General features: G+C 40.1%; 1 protein-coding gene across 3 annotated transcripts in view; it reads left to right on the forward strand.

The window, feature by feature from the left end:
- Nucleotides 1-14521, forward strand: part of meis1b (Meis homeobox 1 b) — a 106804-nt gene that overhangs the window by 10704 nt on the left and 81579 nt on the right. For all 3 annotated transcript variants that reach the window (XM_081616641.1, XM_008428866.3, XM_008428865.3), the window contains exon 7: nucleotides 12035-12146. In XM_081616641.1, coding sequence (XP_081472767.1) covers nucleotides 12035-12146 — 112 coding nt within the window. The remainder of the gene's footprint in view (nucleotides 1-12034; nucleotides 12147-14521) is intronic.

Raw genomic sequence — 14521 nt, forward strand, 5'->3', positions numbered from 1 at the left:
TTTAGAGGTATATGAAGGAAATGATGTTGTGCTCGGGGGCACTCGTGCAGATCTTTAATTGACTGTATGAAGACGTGGCCTATTTTAACATAATGATGGTCCCTGTGCAGCCAAATCAGGACGGATCCTCACCGGATTGTGTTTACTCTGACAGAGGAACACAAATGACCTGAAAGCATATCAAGATATGAGATAACTTTTTGACAGATGTGTAATGTTGAAGGATGAGCTTATTTTGTGTGTGTGCGCAAACAGGCATATCCAAACAGGCAGCGGGTGCACGCCTGTTTATGCTGAATGCAGGCATGGTAACTTAAACAAAGCTGAATCCATGACAAACTTTTATATATATATATATATATATATATATATATATATATATATATATATATATATATATATATATATATATATATATATATATTTTAGGGCTGAAACGATTAATTGTGATTAATCAATTGTCGAGGTAATCATCAACAAATTAAGTAATCGATTAATCATTATTGGCGTATACAGACTCAAAGAAGGCCATTTACTGAAAGAGCAGGAAACTCAGAGCAGTCATTAAGCCAAAACTGCAAAAAAAAAAAAACATTTTGCATTTAAGATGAAATAATAGAAAGAAAAAAACATTGTAAATGTGTTTTATCAAAAACTCAAGTGACAAAGTTTTAGCGTCATTTAATCATCAAAAGAGTTGTTTGACAAATCAGTAACTAAAATAATAATAATAAACAATTAATTGGATTAATCATGATTAATTGATTATCGAAGACTGTACAAAAAGTTCTACAGATGAAAAAGTTTAAGATGAAATAGTAATAATAAAAAAAACTCTGTAAATGTGTTCTACCAAAATTCAAGAGGTATAGTTTTACCTACGATTAATTGTTAGGAACTAAAATAATTGTTATATATATATACTATATATTAAAAAAAATTTGAAAGTTCAGAGAGAAAATAACTTTTTTTTGTGCCACATCTCAACTGTGGTAGTTAGGCAGTGGCACCCTTAACAAATTTGCATTGTGCGAGCATTATCTCTTTCCATATGTATTTTTAATATATGCCCTCGGGCATAAAGTTGAAGTGGACTGGAAAGTGAATTTGCACAAAAGAACAATGTTAACAAGAAGGAGAAACTGGGCTCATTTATTCACAAACCAATTTATTCCAGCGAGGCGACTGTAGCAGAAGGAGAAGAAAAAAAAAATGTCAGTGGGAGGAAAAAAAAAATACTTTGAATTTATTAAACTCACCAATCTCACAATGCTGACTTTCTCAGTTGCATGATCCCCGCGTCATAGGAGCGATTCTGGGTTCATTCTTTAGGTGTCTCCGCATTGTGTTTTTCCCTTCTTTTTTTTCGTAGCTTGTCTAAAGGGGAGATCGAGCGGCACTTTCAAAAAGAAAAGCAGAGCATAGCTGAGAGGTGAAGAAGTCAGAGGCTCTGCGCTGGCTTGTGAATGCAGCTCAGCTAGTTTGGGCTCACCCTCCCAATGTTTGTGTGCGTCTTTCTCCGTGCAAGCGTGTGTGTGTGTGATTGTGTGCATGCACGCGCTGCAGTGTGTGTGTGTGTGTTCAGACCAGCCTGATAAATGCAGCACCCCCCTCAGGTGCTATGTGAGTGGAGTGACTGGTTAGCACCAGTTGGACTCTCTTAACTCCTTCCCTGCTGGTTTTGCAGAGACTTTTCTTGCAGGTACGAATTCTTTGGAAAGACATTCTACAGAGCCGCTTATAGACTATATATACCGCAGCTTATTGTTGTGTGAGTACGACTGCAGTAGTACTCAATTTGGCTGGCACACACACACACGTCCAGCTCGGTTTGAGGAGTCAGGGAAATGTTGCAGAATGTCGTTTGCACTGTTGTCTTTAATTGCACAGAGAGCCAGGGGTGGAGTGGGGTGCGGAGTGTTACTGCAATTTGCTAATGAACTCCGAGGCCCGTCGAGCCTGAGCACTGCTAATAGTGCTGAGGACTCACTCCAAGTCTCAAGAGCTCCTCTACTTGATTGAGCCATGCGGGCTGAAGTGGGGCTGGAAATAATTGAAACTTCTTTTTTTTCTTAAAAAAAAAAAAAATTATGCTTGACTTTATGTTGACATAGGAGCCCTAAACGATTGTGAATACCCGGTGACTGATGTGCGAAAGTGGATAGTCAAAAATTGTACTAAAGTCAGAGTAAAGTCAGAGAAATGACCCAAAAAGTATTTGGTAAAAAAAATGACTGCTCAAGTTCTGGGTTACTGATCAGAACACCAATCATTTCATATTTGAAAATTACATCATCAAATGGACCAAAATACTAAGTTCGTCTTAAAGAGAACAATTGAAAATAAGTCATATAAATAACATTATTTACAAATAGCAAAATCAGGCAAAAGAAACTATTTCTTTCAATAAAAAACCTATGAAACTTTTCCAAAAACTACTGTTGTGTTTGGTGAATTTTTGATTAAAACATGTTTGTTCTTTGTTCAGTAAAGTTACTCACAGTGGGAAGATAATTCAGAAATGTTACTCCAGTAAAAGTAAAAGTAAAAAGCACAGTGTAGTAAAAATACTCCTAAAAGTACTTTTTTTCCTCCCAAAAAGTTGCTCAAGTAAATGTAACTGTGTAAATATATCAACTTACTGCCCAACTCTGCTGGCGTGATATGAATTCCTTTGGACTTTTTCATTATTATTTTAAAAAAGTCTCCCTCACGTAAAAAGAATGCAAATCTGGAATCACATCTATACGTTTTGGGATCTGTGTTTTGTTTTTTTCCCCCAAACAAGCCCAGCTTGTGTGTGAGAGAAGTGTTGTGGTCACGGTGTAAGAATTCACTCCTGATAGTGCTATCATGCTATCTTCTCCTAACAAATGGCGCTGTTTTGCTATACAAGTGCGGGCTTCCAGGTCAGTGGGACCCAGCGGTGTTGGTTTAGGTAACTCTGGCTGTCAAACACTGCTGACCCCTCTTCCCCCCGTCTCCTTTTCTCTCTCCTCCCCACTAAGCCTCTAACCTCCTAAGCCAATAGAAACTATAACTTCCACTACTTTCCTAATCGCTACACCGCTACGTCGCTAATCTAGCCCACTTCTTGTCAAGGTATGGAGTTTCGGCAGACTTCGCCGGCTCTCCTACAGTGGTGCGCTGCTGCTCTTAACACCAACTTTTAAATCATTGTAGTGATTGTTGGTAATAGCTGCTTTTGTAGTTGAATAGAGAACGGGTTTGACCCCCCTTCACCTTCCTCCTCCTCCTCCTCCTCCCCCTAATCTCCCCCTTTTTCCCTTTCGTTTGAGTTGTGAATGCAGGGCGGCTGTTGAGGATTCAACAAGTGATACAAAGAGGTGACCACGTGACTTGTGTGTTTCATAGCCTCTTCATTATTGTGCCGCGAATAACAAGTAGGGGCGATTATGATTATGCAACTCGACGCTGGAGTGACATCAAAGATAAAGAATGTAGGGAGCCTCCTAAACACCACCATACGTTTATTGTTTTATTTATTTATTTATTTTTACTGTTGATTTATTGTTTGTTTTTAGATTTCGCAAGTATTGCAGGAAAGTAGTGCTTAGTCGAACCACAGGATCCCAACAGCGGATATAAAAGTTTCTGGCTTGTGACTCTTGACGCCTCTGATGAGCGGCCATGTCTGTCCCCGAGGCCTGCTGTGGTTTCTTAGGCTAAGTAAACAATAACCTGGCTTAACGCATGTGTACTTAGCTAATGGAAAGTTCCTCTCCCCCTTAACCCCCTGTGAGCCCCCCGACAATGGCCGCCATCACAAACAGCTCGTCTCCAAGGAATAGGCTGAGAAAATCCCAGCGAGTTAACCTGCAGAAGAAACCCGCTGCGAAACGTGCCACGAAGAAATCACATCAACCCCCTTTTTTTTTTCACTTGTAGCTACATTAAAAAAAAAAAAAACAGGAGGGATGTGCTTTGTCTGGTGGTTAAGGGAGGGCACTGGAGTTAATGTTTTTGTTTGGATTTCGGCTCTGGCGGGATAAACAGCGTGGAGAGTCGTAGTGGAGGACGGTCACGGAGAAACAAAATCAGTTTGTCAGTTTCTACGAGTGCCATCTAAGCAGACTTTGAAAGCTCCGGTAATTATCTCAAACATGTAATTATCTTTGCTTGCCTCTGCGAGGTTAACCCACCAGTTTTGAAGCGTACCTGACGGCTATTCAGCGTAGCATACTTTACGCACTCAAGAGACAAAATCCAGTTTTCTTCTTCCCCCCCCTCCCTCCTTTCAGCGATTATAAGGTTATTTCTCCTTTCTTTGTCTATTGTTATGAGTTAGGGAGTGCAGAACGAAACGGGAGGGAGGGAGAGAGTTGGGGGTCCTTTAGCTCCCCCCCCCCACACACACACACACTTTTTTTTCTTTCTTTTTCACTGCGCATACCATTATCAGCCTCTCTTTTCATTTTGGAAGCGCTAATATTGCAGCGAAAGGGGGAGGGACGGAGTAGGGGTGGAGAGAAAGCAGAGGTAGTTGGACAAGCACTTGCCTGGCCGGTTATCAGAGAGGCAGATCCTGCTTTATCTCTTCGCCGTGGAAGGCAAAAGCAAACAAGAGTTTACAATAGCTGGCCTTTCTGCCCCTTTCACTCACAGCTTTCCCACCAGCGCTCGCTTGAGTGGGAGAATGTGTCCGGAGTTATTGCGGGCCATCTCGCCACTGCCGCCGCATACACATGGTATTCTCGCAGATTTCTGCTCAAGAAAGCAGCACTGTTGCAAAAGGTCAAAAATTGTGTTAAAGAAAACAGGCGCAGAGGGGAAGGATGCATGAGGAATTCTGAGAAGCCTGACACTGTCATCTTCCGATTCAGATGTACCACCATATTGGAAAGTATATATATATATATATATATATATATATATATATATATATATATATATATATATATATATATATATATATATATATATCCCTGGTACAGCTTGAAAAGTTCAGGAATGGAAACAAACTTTGATAAAAATGTTTGAAAAGACAGACATGAATGCATCGTGTAGGAGTACGGTGATGTAATCACAAACTGTAAAATTTGAATATCTTTATTTAGTGTGTGAAGAAATTATTCTTAAAAGATCAACTGTGGCACAATAATTCCCACATAAACTTTACTTTTTAAATTCAATCTGTGACTTCCTGTTTTCCTGGGTTATAAATATTAAGTGACACAGATGGACTTTTCTTTTAGCAGCTTGCCACTAGGCCAGGTGACGACCCACACAGTGAACATGATATTAAAGGAGGAGGGAAGCATATCTTAATATTAAGAATAGCAGCAAAGAGAGTCACAAAGTCTCCAATAGTGCATATTAAATGCTATCTATCTGCCAAATGGGGATGTAGAGAGATTGCCAGAAAAATAGTTTTTTTTGTCCTACCATTTTAGACCAACTTTAACCAGAACTCTGTGCTTTTGTCAGCTCAAAGTAAACCTGCTGATGAATAAACTAACATAATAAAAACATGCGCGCTATGTGGGGACATGAAGAGGAATTTGTGGAACATCACGCCTTTCACATCCACTGAGTATGTGTGTTACTTTCCATGCACTTCTGTTCTGAATAGTTCATTAGTGTTGGGATAAAAGGTGTGGAGTTTGCAGTGCTGTGTCAGGACAGGGTATGTTACTTTTGCCTCATTTTTTTTTTCAGAGTTGAGATAGCGTGACTATCTCGGAAGGAAATCTCTAAGCTCTATGAGTTCTCAGGCACCCATTGGCCAAATTAATCGGAAAACATGGCAAGGTGTCAGCTTGACTTGCAGTTTCAAGCTTTTACCATATTGAGGTGAGTGAATATTGATCAGTTTAGGAAGCAGTGTGTGGTGACGATCATGCAACAGAATTTTTCAGCCTGCCCCACAGTTCTGTGGCTGCCTGGCTTGTCTGGTGATCAAATTGTGTGTCATATAATGTTAAATGCAAAGAAAGACGATGGCAGAATGTTATTTACTTAGTTGAACACGCATATGTCATCGAATAGATCTAAGGAGTGAGACAGTGGGATAATGTTGGACTTTTTAGCAACAAAAGCTAGAGGTGGGTAGATTGAGTAGAATTATCGATATTGATAACATGTTGATATCAGTATCGGATCGATACTAGCATGGTAAGGTCAGTATTACAGTTTCAGATTCCTTGTTGAAATATTCTTTTAGCTTTGTGTCGTAGTTTCTCAACTCTACCTCAAAAAACATATATTTTAGATTTGATCTGAAATGGGGATTACTTTGTACCTTGTTTAACTATAGAAGAACATTCACACAAATTAGTTTAGTTTTCCTGTAGTTTCTAAATATCATGTTAGTATGTTCTTAAAGTATTTTGCACACTTATAAATCTTGTCCAAATTCTGTTATGGGCTTTAACTAAATAATTCAAAGGAAAAACCACAAAATCTCAAGGTCAGAAGTTTAATGGCATATTAGACGTAAATAATCAAAGGCATCAGTATCGATAATGGTATCGGTATCGACAATGCTGGCCCCGTATTCACTTTATATCGGATCAATACCAAAATGTTCTCTCAGTAAAAGGTTGGATTTAGCCAAATTTATCAGAGTGAGATTATAGTACTGAAATTTAAAAAAAAAATGTTCACATCTTTACCAGCGGTGCCAACAAATTCGTCTTCTCCTGTAAATATCCATAACATAAGAAAATATATTTTGGGCACAAAACAAGAGGGAAGAGCTGGGTGGCAAAGCACAACAACCCCAACCATTTTCTTTATTATTGCAAATGAATTGGCAAGGCAGCATTTCTTGCATGAGCGCTTGTATGATATGGGGGTCTGGCAAGGCGAGAAAGGGAAGCCCCCTCTCGCATCTTAGACGAGGCACAATGAGAACGCATCGGATTGGAATGCCTCACCGATCATAGCGGAATCAGAATTTCCAGCAAGGAAAATCTTTTCACGGCGAATTAGGAGGGATGAAGGAGAGGATGAGGAGGGTGGGGAGAAGAAAAAGGGGAAAAGGTATGTGTGGCTCAAAAAGAAAGAAAGAAAGAAAGAAACAGGGCTCCCTTAGCTTGGCGCGGAAGGTTTAAGAAGTTTAGCTAAATCTAGGCAGAATAGAATGTGGAAAATTGAATTTACTGAACAATTAGGCATTGAATTAATCTTTATCCTGCGCAGGAGACATGGAGCAGGTTGAGAAATTTTAAGGGGAGGGAGGCGTTTTCTGAGCGAGAGACCACGGCGGCTCATTAAGCGAACAGAATGAATCAAGTGTGAAGCCTTGGGCGCCGAGGGACGCTCCTCCTCCTCCTCCTCCTCCTCCTCCTCTTCCTCCTCTCTGTTTCTGTTTATTCATCTGTTCATCCTCTGAATTTACATACATTCAAGGCGTCCCTTTTCTTTCTGGTGCTTTTAAACTGTTGTTAGAACAGGGTAAGTGTGTGTGTGTTTTTTTCTGGTCAAGGTGAGCGCTTTTGTTATTATGGCAGGTGTGCATGTGTTTGCGGAATAAAAAAAAAAAAAGTATTTGTATGTGTGTTTGTGCAAGCTAAGTGACCAAGCAAGAGGAGTGTGTTTGAGAACACACACACGCTGCGCAACCTTGTGTGCACCGGTTGTGTTATCTCAGCCGTGTGTGTATTAATTGCGTGTTGGATCAGAGCTGGGCCCCGTTCCATCCAAAGGGCGGCCTGTGATTATAAATAAACTCCCCCCTCCTTCCCCTTCGCTCTCTCCCGTCCCCGCAGAGATGCCACCAGGGCCCCGTCTCGGCCCCGCCCCGTTTCCCATGGGGCCGCGGTGGCCACCTCCCAGCAGGCAAAGCGCTCTTTTGTTCAATTACAGCTAATGCGGTATTTTTTTTTTTTTTTTGCCGTTTGCCCCTGTTTTTTTTTTCCCCCCTTCGTTCTAATTATATTTTCAAATGGAATTTGTTAGAGAATTACAACAAAAAGGACATGGAAAAAAAAAAACAACAAAAAAAAGGAAATCATCCTTTTTCACAAGCCGACGCTCTTGGGTTTTTTCACTTCTCACCGCTCGACATCCCCGGGGTGGGTGCTGTACTATTCCTCTTTACGGAGCTCTGAATAAACATGTTCGGCTTTTTTTCTTCTTTTTTTTTCCCTCTGTCTCTCCCTCTCTTTTTTTAAACACAGCAGATTTGGAAAGAGTTGGCAAAAGCTGCTGTTAACTGTTTGTGTTTTGAGCATGTGGTCTGGATTACCTCACTTCTGATGTGCTCTGGAGTCACTCGGTCATGCATGGGTGTTTCATTTTTTTCCCCCCTCTTGTTCCACGGTCAGCAAATAAGAACTTCTAAAGAGTCGAAACAAAACAAAACAAAACAAAAAATAAAACAAAAAAACAATCATCCTGGTTCTTATCCCCGTTATAATCAGCGTCCCTGTCCCAGTCATGCCGTCGCGCAGGAACTTCAGTCTTTATTGAAAAGCCTCAGAGTCTAATTTGGAAAACGATTATATCGTCCATGTAATCACTGGATTATAATTTCATAGCCTGGGAACATCAAAGCAGCTCTAATCCGCTCCAAATGTGTTGAATTTGCTGACTTGTATTTTCTCCGCTCCACTCTGTTTTAAACAAATCCCATGTCATGAAATAATGTCTTCTTTTATTTTAATAAAGCAAAAATCAACTCCAAACCCTTCACGCAGCGGCAGCAGCGCCAATCGCAGCGTCCCAATTGAAACCAGTTGTTCCCATTCCCACAGCGTTCCTCTCCTCTCCCCTCTTCTCGTCCTCCTTGCGGGTTTCTATCACTCATTTCGTCACAAAACGACCTAAAAGCACACGTGCACCCCCCCCCCATCCCCCCCTTGATATCCGCCTCATTTGATTTCGCAGAGTAAAGATAGGCAGGCGGGCGGAGGAGGCTCGATAAGCCTTTGCGTTGCGTTCTGTTTGTTTGTGATATGGAGTCGTTTCGGAGACATTTGATTCCGTTTCCCTGCTCCTGTGACGTCTCCTTTCTCACCCCTGTCTTCAGCGCTAATGTTGCTTCGCAGAGCGCCGGGAGACATCTGGTTTGGTTTCACTCTCATGTAGCAGCTTTTGTGTGTTCGTCGGGGCCCGCGCGCTGTCTTTGCTCTTTTTTGTGCACGTTTATGTGCAGCGTGGTGCCAAAGCAGTCGTCTCCGTCGAGTTTTGTGGCGTTCTGTTCACGCCACAGCGGCAAACTTTGATGTGTTTCGGTGGAATTTCGATGGACGAACTAAAGTAATTATGAAAGGGAAGCAGAAGAATTCCAACGTTTTGAAGTCTGAAGTGCGGCGTGCCGTTCGGACTGGATGGAAAGCGTCTGTGGTAGAGATGCACCTGATCCGATATCTGTATCGGTCCAGATATTGAAAACAATTCTGGATCAGGAATCGGTGACAGTGTGGGCAATCTATTCAGTCTAACTCTATGTGTTGTGCGCCCTTATGCTTTATTCATCTTACACTTTCTTGCACATTTTGAACCATTTAAAAGGTTTGCCGTTTTTTTTTTTTTTTTTTTTTTTTTTTTACATTTGACTAAAGTGGTATTGTTTTTGTCGGTTTCAGTTTCTTTATTATTTATTTTACTATGGCTGTTACAATCCTAATTGCACTGACTGAACAAATTAAAGTTGTTTTTACATGTTTGACCAAACTTGTGAAGCTATCAAGTGTTCTGTACTGGTGCAGAGTTATCAAATAAATTTGTGTTTCTGTAATTTGCGTCGGTGTTTAAAAAGAAACATTTTAATTACATTCAGCTCTGTTTTTCGGTATCAGCCGATGCTAAACCTCAGATATCGGTATCCGTATCTGAAGTGAAAAAAGTGGATCGGCACATCTCTAATCTGTGGACAACAAATTTCAAGTTTTGGCACAGATTTTCTATTGGGCTCACATCCAGGCTTTAACTAGGAAATCATAGCACATGTTTGTATTTAAACTAGCAGCTCTGGCTTCATGTTTATGATTTTTGTGCTGCTGGAAAGTGAAGCTCCACTCCAGCGTGTGAATGCAAATCAGTAAAAGAAAAGAGTTTCTCAGTGAGGTCGGTGTGTTCAGGTTCAATTTTGGCCTCATCTGACCAGAGGGTCTTTTTCCACATTTTTGCTGTTTCTATGAAATTGATTTTTTTTTCTTTTGTCGTTCCAAAATCTACTGAGTTTTTAGCCTTAAAAGAACGTGTGCTTACACAGAGTTGCCTTACAACTCTCACACTGACCCGTGAGGCTCGTGTTTTATGATAAAGTAAGAGACGAGATGGAAAATTTTTAATTAGCCGTAACTGTTATTGTCACCAGAATTTTCAGTAATAGTGTCACAGTGTAGCGTTTTCCTGATATTGTGCAGGTCTACCTTGTATCCTTTTCCTTGACCTTCTTACAACTATGCAGCTCTTACAAAACCCGAAAATGAAATGTTTTTGATTATTAATGCAACAAGAAATTGTCGTCTTATGAGTATTTCCATAAGCTGACATCCACAACAAGCTTTTAAAATAGAGGATTCATGTTACTTTAAAATATGAAAATAGAAATTTTAGCTTACTTTTGTTAGCTTTTGTAATAAAACACTTTAGCTAGATGTAATATGTATTTACAAAATTGTTTAATGTGTGTTTTAGTTTGTAGTGGCGGGGATAAAAGTAGCTTTTTGAGCGAGAAAGTCTCAAGGGGGAGTGAATACTTTTGCGAAGCAGTAAATCTGCATGTCTGAGTGCAATGAAGGCCTCGATGTGTCACACTACTTGTGGTGTGTGGTCATAATGTTTTCAGTCGTATCTGGGCCATTTGCTAACCACTGTCCAGTTTGCAGATGACCCTCATCTGGCCTTACATGGAACCGACTTGCTATATATAAACTCCAGCCTCTTGTCCAGTCGGTAGCTATACGGGGGGGAAAGAGAGCATCAGTTTTGCATCATAAAGTTGTTGTTTTTTTTTTGTTCTTGAAGTTGGCTACTCTCAAACATTTTCATTTGTTTTCATTCAGACTCGGCCGGATCGGTATTGCATTTCATTTTGTTTAAGGAAAGATTACGGAAAAGCGTTTGCTTATTTAATTTTGCTCTTGCCGTGCCCAAACTGAAATCTAGCTCCACTTCAGTGCGAGTGGTTGCCCATTTTTTTATTTTTAAAAAAATATATATATTATTTTTATTTCATTTTTGGACCAAACAGAGAATTTGTACTGACGGGGGAATGCATGAGTTATTTACCTTCTGCTTTCTCCCTCTCTGCTCGGATGACATCACTCCCTGGCGCTTGCCGTAGCCTATCTTAAGTTGTAGCTGCTTCGTATTTTCATCTGCTAGTGGTTTGGGGCAAATGGAGGCGGCCACGGATTGCATGCTTCAGAAATCTGGGAACTGAAGCAACATGTTTGCTCTCTATTGATCTGGACCGGCCTTTTTGAGAAACGTCTAATAATCTGCATTTTGTGAAAAAAAAAAAAAGACGTTGAAGGAACTGCAGGATGAGCTTTAGACTGAATCATGAGTTCATTTTTAAGTTTGAATTTGTGTCTGCTTTTATGCCATTGTTCTGTAAATGCTCCAATCAATAAAACAGACCGGAATCAAACTATATTCCAAACTTTTCAAAAGTAATTTTTTTTTGTTATTATTTGACATGCTGATCAGAGATCCAAGGACAGTCTGAAAATAGAAATACAATTTAGTTTATTTTTCCAGTTTTCACAATAAAACACTTTAGCCAGAAGTACTATGTTTAGAAAATGGCTTTTTGTGGCTCTGGGTGAGTCGTATTTTGTAGTAGCGAGAGTTTACTTTGATTGAAATGCATTAAATTAAATAACAAAAATTGACCTACAAATGCCTTCATCAACGTCATACAGTAAAACTATTGATAAGGATGTATTTTGATGTAGAAACACATTGTAAATACAAATGACTCTTTTTCTAATGGATTCAAAACAATTATGCAACCGTTTTACATATCTACATTCAGTTCACAAATCAAAACTGATTCAAAACAAAAACAAAAGCCAATAGAAGTATTAAAAATGTCCGTCTCTCTCCCAAACAGACATCCTGGAACAGAGACCACGACGACACGGCGTCCACGCGTTCCGGAGGCACGCCGGGACCGTCCAGCGGCGGACACACGTCTCACAGCGGGGACAACAGCAGCGAACAGGGTAAGAGTTCAACCGCTTGAAAAATGAACGAGAAGAGAAAAGTTCCTTACCTCTTATTTCACATTCACTTTTTTTGAACTGATAAGTATTCCTGTTGTGGATGAAGGAATATTACACCTGTGGTCTTCCTAACATTCTTTGAGCTTCGGTAGATTCTCTCAGAAGTCGTTGGAATCGGATTCTCCTCGTTTTTGTGCCTAGAGCCTTAGATTTGACCTTCTCTTCCTTTGTCCGTTGGTGCACTGTGAGGCTCGGTGTGTTTTAAAGAGAGGCAGACAGAAACAGCGCGTTGGCTGTGTTGGGATTGACGCTGCAAACCAACTGCTCACAGAAACGCAATTTTATGTATTATTGAGGTTGGTGTCAGGGCGAGCAGTTTGCAGGGTTGCCTGTGCCAGGAGGCAGAGCCTGGATAGGAGCATAGAACGCTGCCATGCCTTACAAAGTCAACACACACGTTCACACGCCGTGTTTCCAACTGAAAACCTGCTTCTTCTTTTTTTTTATTTCGCCAGTACTGGTCAGCGCTGAGGACTCAGATGTTTAGCTTAGAAAGAAATGAAAAATAGATCATGTGGAAGAGGGGAACGGGCTGATGAAAGATCCCTGAAATTACCAGGCCCAAGACAAAGAGACATTGTACAAGTGTGTGTCCACTCCTCTACCTTTGATGCGTAATAGTCTGGGAGCAGCCAGCCAAGAGCTGATTGGTCGCTCTAATGAGCATGCTCTGTGCCGAGTTTGGGCTCCTGCCTCTGCGACCTTTGCCCCTTATTGACCAAACTGACACTTCATTTTTCACATCTTTCCAATTATAGACTGGCTCCTTATACTACAATGACTCTGTCTCATCATCTCTCTGTCACCTCACATCTCTGTTTTCCTACCTCCGTCTGGGCTCTCGTAGGTTTTTGTTTTGCCGTTGGACTTCATTAGAGGGTAAAATGTGGAGTAGTGAGCGTCTGTGTCTGCATGTTTCTTGGTGAAGCTGTATGTTTTGAATTCTGTGATGAATTTATGCGTGTATAAATACAACTTCTGGTCAATTTATTAAAAAAAAAAAAACAAGACTGAGTTTGTTAAAATTGTTTTAATAACTTCAAGTTTTAGTTGACAGTTTGAGATGTAATAATATAACGTTTTGTTTTTAAAAAGTATCTTTTTTTCTCGCAAATGCGGCAAAAAGTTTACTAATCTCAAACTATGTTTCGAAGGATCAGTCTGGAACACTCCAGCACAGGTTGGGCTTGTCCACATATTTTCATGCTTGTTTTATTTTGTCTTGTCTAAAGACAAAATTAAAAATTATTTAAAAAAATTACTCAAATTTTGGTTTTCCCAAAATAGAAAATCCCTGCTCAACATGTCACACTTCAAGTTTTATGCCTTTAGGGAGGTCAGAATTTAAACTAGTCTTGAAAAAGTACAGTTCAATTTCATGACTAAAGGATTCAATTTCCCTTTAGCTTAGCATGGTTCGCAAGCTGTTAGCATCTAACCGTAAGAATAAGAATACATAAAACTGAAGAAAATGTAATCTCTGTTTGCCAATGTGTAATTTATGGTTTCAACATCACTCAGTTGTTTTGGTGTGGCTGTACGTTCACCTCATAAGATGAGACGCTACAGTGTTTGTTAGCATTTGGTGACATGACGCCTTAGCAAGATTATTGAAAGTCTAAACAGAGTTTGAACTGAAGAACATTATCAAGACTCATTGATAAACAGAAAAGTAGTACTTTACTTAATTTAGCACCTAGAAGAAGAAGCTAAGCAGATGCTAAACATTTAGCTATCCGTGTAGCTAACAGTTAGCTTATGCTTACAAATCAACCACATTTAACCATTTGCTTTCTACTTAGTACCCAACATAAATAGGTAAAAAGTGTTGATTCATTCTTTAAGTTCAGCTTTTCATTTTTGCTGGTTTTGACTGACCTGACCATAAGCTGACTTCACTGCAGTGCGACAAGCCTGCTGTCCGTCGTGGGTTGGAAGGACTCAAAGCAGCGCCCACTGCTAACTGTAGCTGCAGTGCAACTGGTGGTTTTATGTTGTCACCAAATGTCACCAATAACACAGAAATAGTTGCTAGATTTGTCGCTGGTCACGTTTTTGAAGATAATTAGCTGAAGTGGTCTGAATAGTCGCTACATATAGATTTTGATGCATAGATTAAACAGGGTCCCAAGCTTAAATCCCATAAGGTAATATCTGAAAAACCTAAAAATAGCTAACACTTACTTCACCAGACAAAATGAACGCTAACACCCAGACTGGATTACACTTATGCCACACTATCTCATTGCATCCCTGCCTTAGAAATGTCACCTTAGGACAGTTTTGTTGCTTTAAAATTCATAAAACTAGAAATA

Source organism: Poecilia reticulata, chromosome 15, assembly GCF_904066995.2.
Source record: "Poecilia reticulata chromosome 15, P_reticulata-male-v2, whole genome shotgun sequence".
NCBI lineage: Eukaryota > Metazoa > Chordata > Actinopteri > Cyprinodontiformes > Poeciliidae > Poecilia > Poecilia reticulata.